Consider the following 21439-nt stretch of genomic DNA (forward strand, 5'->3'; position numbering starts at 1 on the left):
GAAAAGCATCCGAATGCGACTTTTTTTGTCGGCGCCGCAAAAAATTCGGATTGGTTTTTCCGGCGTTTACAATGACTCAATACGAAAAAATCGCGAAGGCAACGAAAAAAATTGCACAAAATACGATAAAGTCGTGACGGCAACGAAAAAATCGTGCAAAATACAAAAAAAACGCGACAACGACGAAAAAGTCGCAAAATTTTCGTTTCCAATCCGATTTTTTTCCATTTGGATTCGTGGATTAGTAAATGTGCCCCATAGTGTCACCCACTGTGACCTACAGCACTTATACTGCATTTGCCTATTTGTGTCTGTAAGTTACCCTCCCATATAGATTGTAAGCTCTACGGGGCAGGGACCTCCATCCTCTTGTGCCTTTGCAACCATACCTTGTATTACTTATCACACTTTGTATTTATCTATTATTGTAATAACTCACTGATGTTGTATTACTTTATTGTTCTACCGTACAGCCCTGCATATATATGTATGTATGTATATCTTAATTTATAAAGTGCTACTTATGTACGCAGCGCTGTACAGTAGAATGCATTAATACAAACGGGATTATTAAGATAATAATAAATAAATACAAAGTATAGCGAATACAGATAGACACAAGATAAATACAGTTGCAATAAGTTGAGTCAATAAGTTAAGAATCAGACAGACAAGAGAATGAAGGCTCCTCCCCTGTAGAGCTTACATACGATTAATGGATCAAACCAGGGGCATACATACATGCTAGGCCACATCAGCCAATGAATGGACAAAGTTCTGTCTCTTACGCCCACACTTCATCCTGTAACAGTTACAGCATTATTTTCTGTCAAGCGAAATGGTGACAAGGTAAATAATGTAAAAGGGCAATATTTACTTATATATATTTCAGTTAGCTAAGATTCTGCCCACTTGATATGATATAAACTATATGTTGGTTAGGTTTTTATTCTGGGGGTATAGTTTTCCTTTAAATAGAGCTGATAAAACTAATTACCAGGCGACTGAGAAGCCCCTGATAATCAACTGCTCACAGGTTGCTGCTTAGAGAAGGGAAGGGGTTGTTTGTTTAAAGGTAGATAGGGAGCTCTAAACAATTTGTCCTACTTATAAAGAAAGTGGAGTAAGCGAAAATAGCCCAACTTCTAAATAGTGCTTAAAATCAGTGTAAAATCAGATATGGGAAACCATATGTAGATTGATTCTCAAACCAGTTCACCTCCAAGAATTCTTGGGAACAGTAGCCCACCTCTTGAACTGGCTTTTCTGCCTCTGCTCATACTGATATTCTTTAAGCACTGCCTTAAAGCAGAATAAATGAAGTTATGTACAAGACGACACCTGTACAGGTACGCAACTGCAGACATGAAGCCAGCAGGCCTTTGAATGCAAGCATTTTGGCCATGGCCAATGCAATCTGACATCAGAAATATTTATGTAGTTATAGGTACATTGGAGGGGGTTAACTTTAATTTGGGTCAAAACTATAGGGAGTTGCAGACTGTGCTATTACTGCCGGTGAACAGGTGAGATAGGACCAAACTAGAATGACTGCTGAAAAAATTGGGCGTTAACTGACATGGTGGCGAGTGGTGTTGAAAGCCTTTAATAAGAACAAAGATCAAAGAGCTGGACAGAGAGGGTTTGGATCTGTGAAAGAATATTTGAATATGGGACTATTGAGGTTCCTTTTTGAATTGGGTTTATACTGAAACCTGCAAAATATTGTTTGCATAGGCGAGATTCTAATTATATTTCCTGTTAGTTTTATTGCAAATGTGGAGTGGGAGTCATTGGAAAAAAAACTGGATATAAACCTGGATACATATTCTTACTTACTGCTAATTCTTACAGGGTATGTTAACTGTTTTTTTTTTTCAACAATCTATACATAGAAGTGATACAGGGTTACAGATGTTGACACATTTTCCATCAATAGACATGATTCTATGCAGACTGGCAAAAGGTTCAGTATTTTATGGCCAGAGTTTTTCTCACACGAGGGCTTTGAGAAGATAGAACGGTTCCCTAAATGAGCCTTTCAAAAACTATAAAACTTAAATATTTTTCTGCTTCTAAGTCAGATAGAGAGCAGATCCTCTTAGGCACTGCAAGACTTACGATTTCTCTAATATGCACCGTAAACCATGCTCATGTTGCCCACCAATCCTGTTTTTTTTGCCTAATAATCCACTGATTTTAACCCTTTTGTTTTAAAAATACATTTTTGCTTCTGGGAAATCGCATCGCCGTATATGCCACAATTGGTGATTTACATTCAAGCCGGTGGGATGGCATATCGGGTGCCACAGCCATGTGCTCTGATAAACTTCAGTCACATTTTCCTGCTGAGCTGCAAGTTGGGAGTAATATCACCCCCTCCCTTACCCCCCAGCAGCCAATAAGCAGAACAATGGGAAGGTAGCAAGATAGCAGCTCCCAATAGATATCAGAATAGCATCCAATAGTAAGAAACCCAAGTCTGGTTCAGGACTCCTTCAGTTACATGGGAGTAGGAGAAACAATAGTTTATCTGAAAGCAGTTCTAATGTGTAGCGCTGGCTCCTTCTGAAAGCTCAGACTCAGGAACAATACACTGAGATGGCTGCCTACACACCAGTATTACAATTAAAAAAATACATTTGTTGGTTTAAGAATACATTTTTAAATGGTAGAGTGAATTATTTGCTATGTAAACAGTGTAGTTTAGTAATAAAAAGTACACCATAAAAATCAAGACTGTATCCCTTTAATATGGATAAAAACAAGCTCTTGGACTCAGGAAGTCGTTATTTTGCCATTTATTGGTCAAATGCGATTTACAGAATTTCAAAGACATGATTAAAACATATCATTCCAGTGTTCCTTCAAAAAACTGAAAAATGTTTATTTTATCAAAATCTTACTTTAAAACAGACAAAGCTTTTCCCAACAGATCCACCTTTCCCTGATTTCAGGCAATTCTATAGCCTAAAACCATACATTTACCAGTTCACCTTTATGTTTCTTTTCACTACCAAAAAGATGTAAGGCAAAAGGTGTGCACAGGGGGAAAAAAAATTTTAGATACGATCCTCCCACCTTGATAATTTCTATTTTTTCAGATTCAAATTATTTCAATCAGATTATCAGAATTACTGTTGTACTCAAATTGTTGGAAAGTGCTATTAAGATGCAACTCACCCAACCCAATTTTCATATGGCTATTTATCCATTTCAAGGCAGCCTACGTTGTCTTTCTGCTTTCATTATATTAAGAACAATGTTTATATGTTAAGATGTCTTATTAGGAAGGGAGCATGCAATATTGTTCGGATTCCCTTTTTGCTTCCCTATAGTAAGTTATTAATAAAGCATGACCTCATGGGAAATTAGAAGTAAAAAAAAAAAACTATGAATACGTTTTAATATGAAACTTGTATTTTTTCTGTTTTATAAAAAAATAATATTGTCAGAATGCATGAAATGAAACAATATGTACTGAATGTATGCTCATTATATCAGTTTCCCACAGAATAAATAGAAATGCACATGGCCTTATAAGGCTGCTTAGATTTGTGTAATAATTACAAACATGACAACAGCTTAAAAATGTTGTACTGATTACACTGTTCTTTGCAATGCTATATTAATGTACAGTTGTACAATCTACTTTATAACACAACAGCTACCAATATACATGGATTAGAAGACTTTCAGATTTCAGCATTGGAGAGATATGTATAACAACTGGTTAATAATTATTTGGAAACTCGCATATGGAGTCGCCATTCCATGAGTATATATTCTAAAAGGTCTAAGACCTAAGTGCACAAGATGAGTCATTTACATTTTTGTGTTAAGGTTCCTCTAACATGTTAATGCCATCCCCTTGTACGTTTACAAGCCCACTTTGAATTCATAGCGATGAAACACTTTAAACAAAAGCAAGTCATCACCAGACCGTAAACGTGGTTAAATAAAATCAAAGTCTTTTGGAGTTCACTTCTTAAGAAGCATGATTTTTTTCCCAATCAATCTTGCATGAAGGTGCTGGTTCAAATGCAATGCAGTTTTACCATAAAGCTATGGCCCCTTAGCTACTGCAGGTATCGATAAACTTTGAAGCAATGGTTTCCCGAGTCTGCTACAACCACATGACCATCCGATGTCAGGGAAAGTCCCTGAGGCCCATAGAGTGGGTCAGCAGATGTATTAATATAAGATAAAAACGACCCACTTCCATCAAAAACCTAAAGACAATAATGAACGCAGTGGTTATAATATTATATATACATACACACACAAACAAATACATATATGAGAAATTATCATTAATACTTGGGAGATTAATCATTCACATTAGAATTAACCAACATTACCATACTATTTTGTAAGAATAAGGGGCAGGCAGGATGTGGTACGTGAACATCCACTTGAAATGACACATTCAAGCTAGGAAGCACCAATGTGTTGTGGTGCCATGTAATGACCACCTGCCTATGATGTTTAGTACCTGGCTGCCATTTCTATTCCAGTGCAAGGTGCATACCTCAAAGGCCACTGCTCAAGGTGCAGCGAGTAAGTGCACGTTACCTGTATCCTGCTGTTCCCCCAGTCAGCTACAATGATATTTCCATTGGAATCCACTGCAACTCCAGTTGGAGCATTGAACTGGCCATTGCCCTCTCCATTTGAGCCAAACTTTAATATGAACTCACCGTCTTGGTTGAATACCTGCAAATATCATAAATAAACTAAAAGTTAAAATATTGGTGGTTATGTATTAAAAGAGGAGATTTTGCTCTGGTCCAGTAACCAAACAATCATCATCAGTTATTAACGTATTGACTTAGTAAGACTTCTGGTATGAAATACTGAATGTGAAAAAATGCATTTATGTATTATGCATATACAACTGTGTGTTATGTTACTGGTCATTTATTGTTTAAATGAAAATGTGAGTACAGTATATAAAAAGTTAGTTACAGGGTTTCATTTATAGATTGAAATTTCCCCTCATTTTCTAAAAGAGAGGGAAAGGTTAAAACCATGTAAGCTTTATTATAACGGTCTATGTAAATACACCCAGTAACACTCACTGTGATACTGTTCTTAGTCCTCTCTCAGTTAAACCTTCATGCTCAAGGCAGCCTGTCTGCACAGTTTGCTCCCCTCTCCCTCTCCCCTCCCTGCTGTAATCTAAGTCAAGAGCTAAGAGAGACACAGACAGGAGAGGGAAGTGACACCACATCAAGCTAAAATGCCAGTTTCTGTCTTAAAGGAGAAGGAACATCAAAATCTATTAACCACACTATTAAATAGTACTACTATTGCTGTGTAAAAACGCTATATTTCTAGCTTGCCTAATGAAAGATTTACAGAGATACACTGCTACATTCTACATACTTGTTTCAGTGAACGGCGCCGCCATCTTTAACATGGCTTCTACGTTCACTGTGCCTCTCTCTCCTCAGCAACTGTCTGGAGCTGCATTCCCCTTGCCTCTCCCCCCTACCAGCACCGCCGCTCATGTCCCCCTTGCCTCTCCCCCCTACCAGCACCGCCGCTCGTGTCCCCCTTGCCTCTCCCCCCTACCAGCACCGCCGCTTGTCCCCCTTGCCTCTCCCCCCTACCAGCACCGCCGCTCGTGTCCCCCTTGCCTCTCCCCCCTACCAGCACCGCCGCTTGTCCCCCTTGCCTCTCCCCCCTACCAGCACCGCCGCTTGTCCCCCTTGCCTCTCCCCCCTAACCAGCACCGCCGCTCGTGTCCCCCTTGCCTCTCCCCCTACCAGCACCGCCGCTTGTCCCCCTTGCCTCTCCCCCTTACCAGCACCGCCGCTTGTCCCCCTTGCCTCTCCTCCCTACCAGCACCGCCGCTTGTCCCCCTTGCCTCTCCCCCCTACCAGCACCGCCGCTTGTGTCCCCCTTGCCTCTCCCCCCTACCAGCACCGCCGCTTGTCCCCCTTGCCTCTCCCCCTTACCAGCACCGCCGCTTGTCCCCCTTGCCTCTCCCCCCTACCAGCACCGTTGCTTGTCCCCCTTGCCTCTCCCCCCTACCAGCACCGCCGCTCGTGTCCCCCTTGCCTCTCCCCCTACCAGCACCGTCGCTTGTCCCCCTTGCCTCTCCCCCTACCAGCACCGTCGCTTGTCCCCCTTGCCTCTCCCCCCTACCAGCACCGTCGCTTGTCCCCCTTGCCTCTCCCCCCTACCAGCACCGCCACTCGTGTCCCACTTGCCTCTCCCCCTACCAGCACCGCCGCTTGTCCCCCTTGCCTCTCCCCCCTACCAGCACCGCCGCTTGTCCCCCTTGCCTCTCCCCCCTACCAGCACCGCCGCTCGTGTCCCCCTTGCCTCTCCCCCCTACCAGCACCGCCGCTCGTGTCCCACTTGCCTCTCCCCCCTACCAGCACCGCCACTCGTGTCCCACTTGCCTCTCCCCCCTACCAGCACCGCCGCTTGTCCCCCTTGCCTCTCCCCCCTACCAGCACCGCCGCTTGTCCCCCTTGCCTCTCCCCCCTACCAGCACCGCCGCTCGTGTCCCCCTTGCCTCTCCCCCCTACCAGCACCTGTGTCTCATGCTGCCGCTGCAGATGCTAGGGGGAGCCTCCTGTTTCTGCGCATGCGCTGCCTACAGTTCTAAGTCTCCGAGTCTGGGGATGAGCGATGCATTATGGGAATCTTCTCTACCCAGCTCAGCGTTTTTCCTTACTGTTTGGCTTCTGATCATCTGAATTAGAGAAATATGGGGAGACTTAAGGGCACTATTGAGATAACTGAAGGTATGCCTGCATTTTGAGATTAACTCTTTACTAGCCTTTCCTTCTCCTTTAAAACAGAGAGAGCTTTTAGGGCTGTTTACTTTGTAAAGCATTCTACAGAATAAATATAGCATTGTATCTTGCACAATTTTGACTAAACTATTAGGGAATCACCTGCATCTGTAGCTTTCCTTCTCCTTTAAGAATGTATTACATATACGTCTTGTTTTAGTATTGTTTAAAAGACTAGCAATGAAATATATTACTTTCTGCATAATTAAAAAAACTGAAGGCAGTATCTGCCTGTTATTTACTACTATAGTGCTTCTCCTGACAATCTAGCAGAAGACAGGTTTCCTCCAGCCAAGACTTAACTTTGCAAAATGCCTTCTGTACTTCTTCACAATTCTGTTAATCATACAGTATGCAAGGCATTGGGGAAACTGAAGTTATGCAAAGAGGAGAGATGACTTTTTATACACTGTTTATACACTGTTTTACTAAGCATGTATAGAACATAAATACCAAGATAGTTATGGCATTTTTATTAGCAAGAACATTTACAAGTAACTTTAAAATAATTTACTTTTGTGTAATTATCATATTTATTATTTTCTTTTGTTTTATTACGCAAATCTTTTTTCACTGCTCAAGGCTGATTGGCGACAGCCTTCCATGAAAACTTCCAACAGCCATTCTACTGTGTTATAAATGGCAAAATCAACATGGCCTTCTGGATAAAAGGGAATGGTATGCATCACCGTAAGAGTGCAGATTTAGCAATTTAGCAATATTTAGCAAAAACAACAAGTCTCCACAAAGAGAGAACACATCCTTGTACTCAAATTCAGTAGGCAAACCGCCACAGCTATAAAACTTTATCAAAATCGTCCACTCATTTTCAAGAAAAAAAATTCTGAATAAAAGCTCTATGTCAAACAAAGTTATCAAACATTCCCTAGTCTGTTAGTGCTCCCCCCGTTCCCCAGGTTACATTACCTTAACTGAGTGGTTATGAAAGTCCGTCACAATTATTTCATTATTACTGTTGACAGCTGCAAAATGAGGACCTATAAAACACAACAAGAAAGGTATACCTTATTAAAACCCCCCAAATGTGCAGCATTTATGTTAAACGGACTCTTTGTGGGCAATATAAATGATAACAATATGCAAGTATTTTTACGTTTCCACTTTTTTGTACCAGAGACTTAAATCTAGCTGTATAATAACACAATGACATATATACTAATTTAATAAAATTACGCACTTTAAATCTACTGTGGTGTATTTTTTGGGTTTTTTTTAAAGAAATATGCCGATTCCAAAAGTGTACCAATAGCCAAACATACAATTACTATTTTCACACTAGTTTCTTATCTATAACTACTTAAGTCTTCAGAGGTTTCTTTATGTGGCACGAGGATCTATAACACTTTTGCGACTCCATCTCTTTTATAAATTTGGTTAAAATCAGTCATAGTGCATGGGGCACATTACGAACTATTAGGTTGCCCTGTGTCAACTAAATTATAAGTTAATAATATTGACTGGTATGCTGTTCCAGATGCAGACACTCTACCATGTAATTATATAGACATGCATAATTGTCATTCCAACATGCTAAATTATTCCTACACAGCATGCAAGATATTAGAAACACACAACAAAGGTGGTCTAAATATTACCATCGAGTGTACCTGCAAACTGTTTGTCCCCATTTCCTCGGCTACCAAACCTGGTTACAATTTTTCCATTTGGCTGGAAAATAAACACACAGCAGGCTTTGTTGTCCACCACAATGATGTGGCCATTGCGATCAACAGAAACACCTTTGGGTCCCATAAGTTTTCCCGATCCAATTTTGGTCTTTTGAAAAAGATATTTAAAAAGTGTTAAAAGCAATAGCAAAGTGGAAAGCCAAGCCACACATATAAATACTAAAAACAAATACCTTAAATTTGCCATCTGCTGAGAAGATGCTGACCCACTTGTTATCATAGTCTGCAATGATGATGTCACCACTTGGATGTACAGCTACTCCTGTTGGTCGCTGTAGCTGACCTGGGGACCTGCCTCGAATACCGAAGCGGCTTTTAAACTGTCCATCATTTGAAAATATCTAACAAAGAAAAGTTGGCAACAAATTAGAAGAAGTTTACGCTTATGTTTTCACACAAAAAATTCTTTATGCGCGCCACAAATTTATTGTCTCAATATTTGTGTATATGAATGCACAGGCACACAGCTTAGAGGGAACATTGCTTTTAACTAATAAAGTGAAACAATGGGAATTACTACCCACATGTATGACTTGGCACTCGCAGGTCATCGTTAATGCACACATGCTCCCTAAATGCATGCTATCACTGGTTACCCACAGGGCTGTGTTTAATACAGGCACCCATATGTAGAAGGCTTTTTATTTTTATTAATTACATTTTTGTTTGTTTTATTTATAATTAAAAAAATTACACAAAAAAGAAATTACATTTCAAATACAGGTATCGGATCTACTGTATTATCCAGAATGCTTGGAAACTGGCATTTTTTTCTGTAATTTGAATCTCCTTAAGTCTACTAAAAATAAACATTAAATATACCCAATAGGATTGTGTTGGCTCCAATAAGGATTATTAATATCTTAGTTGGGGCAAATGTTTTATTACAACAGAGCAAAACAAAATCAACAACAGAGCAAAACAAAATCATTTTTACAATTTCAACTATTTGCTTATAATGGAGTTTATGGGAGATGGCCTTGCTGTAATTTGGAGCTTTCTGGGTAACAGGTTTCCAGATATAGGATGCCATACCTGTATATTCATTAAAATATTTTGAGTCAAGTTTGAAACATTTAGTGAATTATCTATGAATATATGTATATTGAAGATGACCTGCGAGTCAAATCATGGATTTGGCAAAAGGATAGTTGATCCTGTGGAAAGTTACATGTTTTAATAACTGGTGTGAGAAGCTGAATTGTGTCAATCTGCTTCGCTGGGTTTAAGACCAGAACTGGGACTCCCTGAGCAATTAAAAATATCATACCCAATGTGCCACAGAACTGGCACTACAGATTTTTTTAAGTGTATCCTTACTCTGTTGTGCCTTACTGTAATAGTTGTGATTTATTAGTAGCGGTGAAAGGATTTCTACTTGTTTTGTACCATCTGTGCAAAGCACAAACTAAGCAAAAAAGTGCATGCACAAACCAAAAATGTTTCCCTATTGAGAACTGAGTTGAGCCTTAAAGGAGAATGCAAGTCAAAATTTAAAAAGCATATTGCCCAATAGTCCTCCTATTGTTTAGTAAAAATGCCACACTTTTGGCTCACCTAATCAAATATTATTATTCAATCCCAATGCAATAATGGGGAGGTAAATGAGTCCATAAGGACCTATAAGTGCTAATATTCTAACACTGCAGGATGAGGCAATAATTCCTTTACAAATTATTCCAAGAAAAAAAACAAATGAAAAATACCTTAATGAACGCTGGCCAAAACATTACACCCTGCCAAAACATTACTTTCACAATAAACAGCTATGAGACTTGTGAGTGCAGCTTTCATTTCCTCTGACTTTTAGTACATCATAGATGTGAGCTATGACCAGGCCTCTATATCACTGGTTTTGAATAATAATGGAAACAAAGAGGAGCTTCTATTTCACTGTTTAGCTAAGAAATAACAATCCATACACCTTTCATGATTAGAAAATGGGCAAAAAGTATGTTCCCAAAAGCCCTATTTACTGAACCCATGTCGAAAAAGGGGATAAACTGGCCTTTTAAAGTAACCCAGGGTGGGTGACAGTGTCAGAGTTTGCAAATATTAAATCAGACTAAATCAAGATTTGATTTTATTTACCAGCCATACAAATATCAGAAAATGAAATACCTGAACACACTGGTTGTTACTGTCTGCTATAAGGATTTTTCCATTTGTCGATGCTGCCACCCCCTGAAGATTTGTAAATTCACCTTTATTTCTTCCCTTGGTTCCTGAAAAGTAATGAAAAACAGGCTTACTGTCAGCCATAAAAAAATAAATAAATAAAATCAAGTGAAATTTCCGAGTGCTTTGGAACATTATTACAAAAAGATTGTTTGAAATTTTGAAAATAGAGATCTTTATAGAATTTTCCAATTTATTTTCCCTGTGCAACATGCAACCATCTTATAAGATTACCAAAATTATGTTCAAACAAATTATTTGGAGAAAATGTTTGGAGACACCTGTAAGCGAACGAACATCTTCATCTTTACGAGATCCTGCAATAAAAAAAAACACTAGTTTCTGGCAGTAAAACAACATAAATCTTTTACATGAAAGATCAGTCATATTAGCGCAAAGTAGAGTATTTGGCAATGAACAGGAACACCTCTGTATGTTTTCCTGCCCATTCTAAAGAATGTCAGTCAGTTAAATATATTTGGCCAGTCGTAGCTTCCACACAAAGGGGCATTTGATATGCAAAAAGTTTTATGGACCAGATTCCCATGCAAAACAAACCAGTTAGTCTTTAGGTACATAGGGCGTTTTCTATGATCACTAGGTTTTTTGAGTTTTAGTGATTGGGAGGTGTCAGGGGCTGAAGCATGCCAGCTGAAAAAATGCCTTATTTGTATTCAGACTGAGAGATACAGAAACATCAACTGAGAGTTATCACCCCACTTAGTGAACTGTCTAGGGCATCAGTGGACAGTGGCTGTGTGTAAAAAATATAAACCCTGTATTATTTAATTAAAGTAAGACTTTTATTTATAAAGAAGGAGGAACTGCTTTTATTTTGATAGAAAATACTTCTGCACCCAAGTGCATAAAAAAAATTGCCAAAATTGCCAAATTTCTTTACCTGTACTGAAAAATAAGATATTTCATCAATAATATTCTTCAACACTTTACAGTTAATCTAATATACATGTAATACATGTATAGGATCAGTTATCCAGAAAGTTACAAATTACAGGAAGGCCATGCCCCATAGACTTCATTATAACCAAATAATTCTAATTTGAAAAAATGATTTCCTTGTAATAATTAAACAGTACCTTGTACTTGACCCTAATTACAATATAATTAATCCTTATTGAAAGCAAAACAACTGGGGTTAAAGAATAAATAATTTTTTTAGTAGACCTAATGTATGGAGATCCAAATTATTAAAAGATCCGTTATCTGGAAAACCCCAGGTCCCAAGCATGCTGGATAACAGGTTCCATACATGTACAGTTATACAGGCATGGCCAAAATTGTTGGCACCCCAGAAATTTTTCCAAATAATCAAGTATTTCTCACAGAAAAGTATTGCAGTAACACATATTTTGCTAAACACATGTTTATTCCCTTTGTGTGTATTGGAACAGAACAAAAAAGGGAGGAAAAAAAGCAAATTGGACATAATGTCAGTCAAAACTCAAAAATGGACTGGGCAAAATTATTGGCACCCTTAACTTAATATTTGGTTGCACACCCTTTGGAAAAAATAACTGAAATCAGTCGCTTCCTATAACCATTAATAAGCTTCTTACACCTCTCACCAGGAATTGGACCACTCTTCCTTTGCAAACTGCTCCAGGTCTCTCTTATTGGAAGGGCGCCTTTTCCCAACAACAAGTTTAAGATCTCTCCACAGATGTTCAATGGGATTTAGATCTGGACTCATTGCTGGCCACTTCAGAACTCTTCAGTGCTTTGTTGCCATCCATTTCTGGGTGCTTTTTGACGTATGTTTGGGGTCATTGTCCTGCTGGAAGACCCAAGATCTCGGACATAAACCCAGCTTTATGACACTGGGCTGTACAGTGCGATCTAAAATCTTTTGGTAATCCTCAGATTTCATGATGCCTTGCACACATTCAAGGCACCCAGTGCCAGAGGCAGCAAAACAACCCCAAAACATCATTGAACCTCCACCATATATCACTGTAGGTACTGTGTTCTTTTTTTTGTAGGCCTCATTCCGTTTTCGGTAAACAGTAAAATGTTGTGCTTTACCAAAAAGCTCTATCTTGATCTCATCTGTCCACAAGACATTTTCCTAGAAGGATTGTGGCTTACTCAAGTACATTTTGGCTAACTGTAGTCTTGCTTTTTTATGTCTCTGTGTCAGCAGTGGGGTCCTCCTGGGTCTCCTGCCATAGCGTCTCATTTCATTTAAATGTTGACGGATAGTTGGCGCTGACACTGATACTCCCTGAGCCTGCAGGACAGCTTGAATTTCTTTGGAACTTGTTTGGGGCTGCTTATCCACCATCCGGACTATCCTGCGTTGCAACCTTTCATCAATTTTTCTCTTCCGTCCACGCCCAGGAAGATTAGCTACAGTGCCATGGGTTGCAATGGACTTGTAACCTTGAGATTGTTGATATTTTTCCACAATTTTGGTTCTCAAGTCCTCAGACAGTTCTCTTCTCCTCTTTGTTATCCATGCTTAGTGTGGCACACACAGACACACAATGCAAAGACTAGGTGAACTTCTCTCCTTTTTATCTGCTTTCAGGTGTGATTTTTATATTGTCCACACCTGTTACTTGCCCCAGGTGAGTTTAAAGGAGCATCACATGCTTGAAACAGTCTTATTTATCCACAATTTTGAAAGGGTGCCAATAATTTTGTCCAGCCCATTTCTGGAGTTTTGCGTGACATTATGTCCAATTTGCTTTTTTTCCTCCCTTTTTTGTTCTGTTCCAATACACACAAAGGGTATAAACATCCGTATAGCAAAACATGTGTTACTGCAATACTTTTCTGTGAGAAATACTTGATTTTCTGAAAAAATTTCTGGGGTACCAACAATTATGGCCATGACTGTATTCCGGTCTGGGGGCAAATGTGGGATAAAACTGTGACATGATGAGTTAATTGATTTTTAAAAAGATTATATGTTGTGGCCCTGTCTAATTGTTCCCAGGTATTGTCTTCAAAACCCTGGTGCTGCCCACATTAGCACACACTTCATATTAAACATTACAAATAACCTTCTTTACTGTGATTAGGATTATTATTTAAAGGCAATGATGGCTATTATAATGATTAATTAGTCTTTCAACCTAAAATTCACCCCTGGTTGCAACCAACAAATGATGCCTACAATACATTTTACAGTGAGAGGGAAAAGCATGTCAGGTTGTATGCAGATGATTTACAGATAACTATCATAAACCCTCTTAGCCAGCAACTTATTTTCATTTCCGGATAGGTTTGAGATTTGGATTTAGGTGTGAAAAAGTCAGAAATTATCAGAATAGGGATACCCCAAATAACTTTATATTAACTGACCTGCGTTATGGAGTTATCCCTTCAAATTATATATTAGGAGGCTGGAAACAGTAATGCCTAAACAAAGTGGGGGTCATTTATAAACACTGGGCAAAATTGCACCTGGACAGTAACCTATGTAAACCAATTAGATGTTTGCTTCTATTTCTCTACCTTCACCTGTCTGAAAAGGGCTATTCACTGGTTGATTACAAATGTATCCAGTGTTTATAAATTAGCAACAATATTTGCCAGTAAATGGATTGGGCACCTTGGTATTTATCCAATTAGGAAATTCAAGAATCTACTGTATCTTGTATTCAGACTGTTCTATAAAGAGAAAACAAGAGTACATGAAGATTATGTGATTGCATAAGCAGGGTCTGTGTGACCTTGGGCTTCTATAGTTACATAGTTACATAGGGTTGAAAAAAGACCAGTGTCCATCAAGTTCAACCCATCCAAGTAAACCCAGCACACTTAACCCACACCTACCAATCTATACACTCACATACATACACTATATATACAACCACTAGTACTAACTGTAGATATTAGTATCACAATAGCCTTGGATATTCTGATTGATCAAGAACTCATCCAGGCCCCTCTTAAAGGCATTAACAGAATCTGCCATTACCACATCACTAGGAAGGGCATTCCATAACCTCACTGCCCTCACCGTGAAAAACCACCTACGCTGCTTCAAATGGAAGCTCCTTTCCTCTAATCTAAAGGGGTGACCTCCTCTATATCTGCTTTGTTATTACTGAGCAACTCATTTATCTCATCCTCCCAAGGGGCATCTCCTACTTCATACTAATTTGTGGGGATAAATTAAAGCAGAAGATGTAAGTGCTATTGAGATTCATACACTTCTAAACTTTTTTATACTCAATCCCATATTTACAACAAAAGGTGATACTGCCTTCCATGTGGTTAAGATCAACTGCAATTTCAAACTAGGAGTGAGAAAAACATTAATACAATGAAGTCACTATTGGGTCCATAAGTTAGCATATGATTTTGCATACATGAGTTTATCACTAGATATATCTCATTAAAACCCAATTGTACATTCTTTGAACAGATATGTTAAGGGTTCTTGTTATCTGTACACTCTATACTACATCATGCTTTTTCCCATTTATATACAGAAGTGGAATCAAGCTATGCTATTATCACAGGTAGACTGAAAAGACATTCAAATTGATTGTTAAAATTTTTTTTATAAATAAGCCAGACGAGCGACCCTAACTCTTTTAAACGTGCGCCACAGTGCCACATTCACATATAGAAAGAACTGATGTCCCTAATATTGTGAAAAGTATTTCTGGAATTTGTTAGCAAGGGCTGTGATTGTTTTTAGTCCACCCGCAGCAACCTCTGTTTAGAAGTACACTTTTGTGTTTGTGGCTTCAAAAAAATACCTCCAAATCAAACATTCATAAATCAGTACCTGCTTTGAGGCCATTCATAACATTACCAAAGAAGACGATAAGCAACTGGTTGGAGGGGTTACTGTCTTAGAGACAGTGAATACAAATTGAAAACTAGCCAAAATTACAAATATTTTAGCACAATGTTCTTTTTGTACCAGGCAAGGCATTCTCAGTTGTTCTTGGCAACTCTTGCTTAACAACGCTATAAGGGTAAGTAATATATGGGCAATAGCAACACAGTAAAAGCAAATACCATACCAAAATTTAATATTAACTTATGAGATAGAAAAATTAGTGGCTTCAGCAAAAATTTTGTTAGACTCTTTAACTGAACTGACACCTTAAAAAATCTCCTCAACTTCTAATAAAAAGGTAGTAGTTACTCTTCTGCTCTTTCCCTACACATACATTTTGTTTCCTTTCTACTTTATCTTCTCTTTTTCTACATTTTCCCCTTTTTTTTAACCTTTTATTTAAAAATAAAAGAATATAAATGAAGGTGTTACTAACCAACTCTGAAGATTAAGTCATCTTCTATAGGATTTTCTTTCCGTTTTCCTGTGCTATACATACTGGCAGGCCTCTTTACTGCTTTCTGTTTGACATGACCGCTTCCAGGTGATTTCACCCTCCTTTTAACTCCTTCTGTTGTGGGTGAAACATCTGCTGATTTAACTACTTTGAGTTTAAAGGGGCTTCCCTTAATGTGTTGATCATAAAGTCTTAGGGAAAGAGTGAAATCACCTTCTGTTGGAATTGTATATGAAAATTCATATGTACCATTTTTATTATCAACTACTTCACCATCAGTAACACTACCATCCGGTGTGAATAGCTCTGCTGAAATGTAAGCACTTCCAGTCTTGCACAGTTCTCCATCTTTGTCTTTTGTCGTTATGGTGACTGACATTGGTTGTCCAATCACACTTTGCCTCAACCCTTCCCCAGTGGCTACTGTTTCAGAGGCCACAGCATTTGTGGTTAAGATAGTTCCAAGGTTGTGAATGGACTTTTTCAATCCCTCTGTTTCCACAATAAAGTCCAGCTGGTCATTCTCATGTGGTTGTAATGGGAAATCCTGTTCTGCCAATTCATTCAGTTTGTCACTCATCTGTTTCTTTACTAACAAAACCTCTGTTTCTGTTCCATGGTTAAGTGCCTGTGCGGTAAATGTTGTGCAACTTTTAATACTCTCCTGACCTTCAATTAATGTATCAAGCTGTGCTTGGAGAACCTATAAACAAGACAAAATACAGTTTAGATATATGCATTAGCCTGACTCAATAGAAATAACATTTTTGTAAAGGTATTGAAATATGAACTGAATAAAAATATTAAGGCAACAGTTTTGATGCTTCTTACTTTATGTTTCAGACCATAGTTCACTTCAAGTTCCATGAGAAGGACGCTTTTGCGCACATTTAGGGTTTTCTGCAGATCATCAAAGGTTGAGTGTATTTCTTCAACAATACTAGTCTTTTGTGATGCTAATTGATTTACAATTTCAGACACACACTGAAGAGCAGAATCAATCTCAGGTAACCTGAAAGCATAGCATACAATTAACATGCAAGGAAATGTTATAAAACTAAACTAGATGCTCAAAAGAGGCCTGTTCTAACAAGACACATAGGAATTAACAAATATATTGAATGCAAATTTGTTCAGATACTTGGCCAATACTATATTTTTTAGAACAATAAATCCTAAAACAAAATGTTGTATCTGATATTTTTATTTGAAAATAACTAAAAAAAAAAACATGTTTTTTTAACTGGTATTGTTTTGTGTTAGAAAATGAAAGTTAATTGAAATACGCTGTTTATATGAGTATTTAATCCAGAAGTTTATACTTATCCACGAGTGTATACTTATATATAAGTGAAAAGCAGTCCTACTAGCAACAGTATTTGCCCCATTAGGGAAAAAAAAAAATATTGTGACATTTAAAAACCCCAGAGTTAGGCTAATGGCAGCCTTTACACTAGTGACTGCCCAACTGTGCCCCGCCTTCTTTTTCACACTACACACATGGGGAGTGCAGTGTGGCCTAAAAATGCTCAAGTATATATTTTCAGGCTGAAATCTACACCTTGCATTCAGTGACAGCCATATACTAATTCAGCAAATAGCAGGAGGGCCATTATCAGTTTCTCACTGGGGTTTCAGCAAAAAAAACACTTTCAACTGATTCTCCACATTGGCCATTAATCATGCAGGTTGTGAACTAAAGGACACCTGTGAAAGTGAACACTAAAGAGAATTCCAAAGAAGTTAGAGGTAAAGTAATATAAATACATAAAGTGTTTGCAATGCCTTTGGAAGAAAACAGCCACAGTCAAAATGCCTGAAAAGACTGGTGACAGACAGCATTTCAAGGTGGTGGCCTTGTCACAGCCAACATGTGCCATTAGCAAAGAATCTGCCATTACAGGTGATGTTTGGGTGATTTGACGCTGGCAGCTCCAAAACTGAAGCAATTAACTAATATAAATAAGATATATAAGAAATCTTTTCTGTTAGGTAATTTTCTTCCCATACAACGTTTGTATGGCAAGGTTTTCTTTGTAACTGGCAGTAAACATGTGAATCCAGGCCAAGTCAACAGTACCGTTTCAAAAGTAATGCTTCCATTTAAATATGTTTTCCGGTCTAGCTCATCAGTAAGCATATAATCAGTCTTAAAAAGTACAGCCCAAGTGGCACATTAATTTTGGTACCTTTTCTTGACAGCATCCAGCTGTGCCTGTAGTGCAGCTTTGTGTTGTTCCACCACGTCTTTAAGTGGCACAGTAGGGTGCTCAGCATGTTCCCCTCCAGTACAATCTTGGCACATAGCAGTTTCACATGATTGGCAGTAAAATTCCATCACCTTGGACAAAAATGGAAGTTAGCTCATTAAAATGTACCGCACTGGTCACATCTACTGCCCACAATTTTTCAATCTAATTCATAATATATTTAGGTGTAAAAGTAGGTACAAATGGACACACCATCCAAGTACTCTGAACATCAAATACAGAATACTACAAGTGCTTTTTAGGAAAAAAAAATTACAGGTTCTCTGATCAATAGGATTTTGATTTCCGGGTTCAAATAATTCACTCTCTCTATCAGAAAGCAGTAATTAGTTGGTTGCACCAGGAGAAAACTTGTAAGGTTACAGAAGCATTGGTTATTCAACGGTGATCCTGGTATAACAATCTAACAAATATTTGAATTAGACTCATAAATAAGCAGACAGACTATACTAGCCACTTGATTGGTTGTTATAGGTTTATAAAGCTGATGCAAACTGAATGTTTTATTGCATTTAATATTTATCCATGTAGTGGTATAATCTGTAATACTGCACTCATTTCATAGGTCTCATGGGCCCACAGCTTTAAAGAAAACTGCAATATGTCACTAAATATCTGAGATTTTATTAAAATAACTATTCAAAATCCCATTACACTTTTTATTAAATATATGGGTTTTTATTATTAATCATTAAAAAGCCTTTTGAAATATATTTCCAGACATTTCAGTTTGCCTTTAATATAGTAGTTAAGGTTAAAACTGTTATAGCACCAAGTATCAGTTCACTCTGAAACCTGCAGACAAAGGAATTAGCATTTGGCAATTAAAACAGTCCCAAAGGTTAGGCCGGTTAAAATAACAAGATTTTGCATCTGTTAAGTAGAATGAAGCATAATCCTGTCTAATAAGCTCCTATCATTTCCTACTCTCTCTACAACTGTACAAGGGCAGATAATGTATTTACAGTTTTACTTAATGCTGTAATAAATAATCAGTAACTGTCTCTGTCTGCAGATAAAATTGCAACACTCTATTTATTTCCCTTTATGAAGGGCTACGGCACAGTTGCAGAATAAGGGGTATATTTATCATGTGTAAAAAGTGGAGTGAAGCATTACCGATGATGTAGCAACCAATCAGCAATTAGATTCTAACAGTAAAAGCAAAGCAAAACATCTGATATATCTGCTATGAGCAACATCACCGGTAATGTTTTACTCCACTTTTTACACAGCATGATAAATATACCTCTAAGTGTTATGGTACCTGTGTATCTTTTCTCCCCCTGCTAATCTAGTATTCCTATATCTCCTGGCAAATCTAAGATCACTCTTAAAAAAAATGATTTGCTATGACTTGAGGCTTAGAGAATCAAAGGCAGGCAGGCCAAATGCCAGGCAATAATTTCTCAAAACCTTAGTTGCAATGTGTTCTTCTGTACTAAGCAAGAAAGAACTGTATAACACATTCACAAATCTGATTAAAACTAGAACAAAAGAAAGTTTTAACAGAAGAGACTGCTGCACGGTACAAGCAAAGTTGAAAGACGGGCAATTTTCTTATTGCTAAGCTAACATATTTGAAGTGCAATATGAACAAAAGTTAATGACTGATAAACAAGTTTCAAGGCAACAGAGCACAAAAGTGAAGTAAAATGTGCAAATTGGACTTTTTCACTACACCAAATTATCCTATGTCTTGCCAGAATATGGAAATCTATTTGCTCACTTTAGCCTCTGAGCTATGAGTTAGGGATGACCAGATATGGTTTACATATTACATGACACCAAGAGAGCTGAAGCAAACCAAGTATTTGCTTAGCAAATCTGTCTATGCCAAACCCAGCACGTATGCAAGGATTCAGAGTTGAATTTACATAGACAGTACAGGACGGGTCATTTCGAATATAGGTATTTTACTAATGACATGTTTTTGGTTGTATAAACAGAGTTTAAATGCCCAGTAAGGTATTTTCTTAAAGAAATCTATATATTTTAAACACACAATTCATATATGAAGAGATTGTTACTTCATTTGCATATTCACATAAACCTTAGACATATCCAAGAGTACAGAATTTAGACCAGATAAGCTGCAAATTATAGAATTAATTATGCAGTTATATTATTACTTTGATCTTAGAAATGTATTAAAAATACAAAACAGTCTTAGTGCCATGCATTAAGATTCAAATCCCAATTTATAATTAAAGGCAAATGTCATAACAGGATTCTGGGAAGAAATTCCTTAAGGCTCCTAGAAAAGTCCATTTACATGGGCTTTGTCCCATTTACATGGGTTTATCCTATAGGCCAGTGCTGTCCAACTTCTGTTGTACCGAGGGCCGGAATTTTTCCGACCTATGTGGTGGAGGGCCGATAATGGAAGCCAGTTTTGACCATTCCCCTTTGTGAAACCGCACCCACTTGAAACCACACCCATGTTATCACATGACCATACCCATATTAATGGTTGTAGTACAGCAAAAACCTGCCATACTCTGCCTTCCCTACCCTGCCTGTGTGCCATACTTTCACTGTGTGTGCCATTCTTGGCTGGTTTGTGCCATACTCTGCCTGTGTGTGCCATACTCTGCCTGTGTGTGCCATACTCTGCCTGTGTGTGCCATACTCTGCCTGTGTGTGCCATACTCTGCCTGTGTGTGCCATACTCTGCCTGTGTGTGCCATACTCTGCCTGTGTGTGCCATACTCTGCCTGTGTGTGCCATACTCTGCCTGTGTGTGCCATACTCTGCTTGCCCTATGCTGCCTGTGTGTATGGCACACACAGCCTACAGTGACACAATGCTGGCACTGCTCCTACAGTCTGCACAATAACTATATATTAAAAAACTTTTTAATTGAAGTACCACCTCAGTTCTTTTTGTAGTGTGCAGGGATTATTTGTGGGTTTCTACTGCTCCCGAGGTGTGAACAGGGGAACAATGGGAGTGATTACAGCCAGAGCCTGAGGTGTGAACACTGCAGGGGGTGAACAATGCAGAGATTAAAAGGTGTGAACAACACAGGGGATTACATATTTAAACAATACAGCCTGATTACAGACAGAATCTGAGGTGAGAACCATGCAGGGGGGGCAGTTAATCACAGTACTGATACCATTTAAAGCTTACACAAGAGTAAGCCATCAAAGCAGCCAGACAGGTGGGGGGCCACACCGAGGGGGGTC

The 21439-nt window shown here is 38.4% G+C and overlaps 1 protein-coding gene across 9 annotated transcripts in view; it reads right to left on the reverse strand.

Moving 5' to 3' along the window:
- Nucleotides 1-2785: 2785 nt before the first annotated feature.
- Nucleotides 2786-21439, reverse strand: part of trim2 (tripartite motif containing 2) — a 74144-nt gene continuing 55490 nt past the window's right edge. For 6 of the 9 annotated variants that reach the window (XM_012959201.2, XM_018092015.2, XM_012959183.3 and 3 more), the window contains 10 exon segments: nt 18168-18319; nt 16810-16990; nt 15958-16681; nt 10981-11016; nt 10643-10746; nt 8695-8862; nt 8429-8609; nt 7740-7810; nt 4576-4716; nt 2786-4232 (listed from right to left, as the gene is read on the reverse strand). In XM_012959201.2, coding sequence (XP_012814655.1) covers nt 4080-4232; nt 4576-4716; nt 7740-7810; nt 8429-8609; nt 8695-8862; nt 10643-10746; nt 10981-11016; nt 15958-16681; nt 16810-16990; nt 18168-18319 — 1911 coding nt within the window. In that variant the 3' untranslated portion in view covers nt 2786-4079. 9 annotated transcript variants of the gene reach the window in all.

Source organism: Xenopus tropicalis, chromosome 1, assembly GCF_000004195.4.
Source record: "Xenopus tropicalis strain Nigerian chromosome 1, UCB_Xtro_10.0, whole genome shotgun sequence".
Classification (NCBI taxonomy): Eukaryota; Metazoa; Chordata; class Amphibia; order Anura; family Pipidae; genus Xenopus; species Xenopus tropicalis.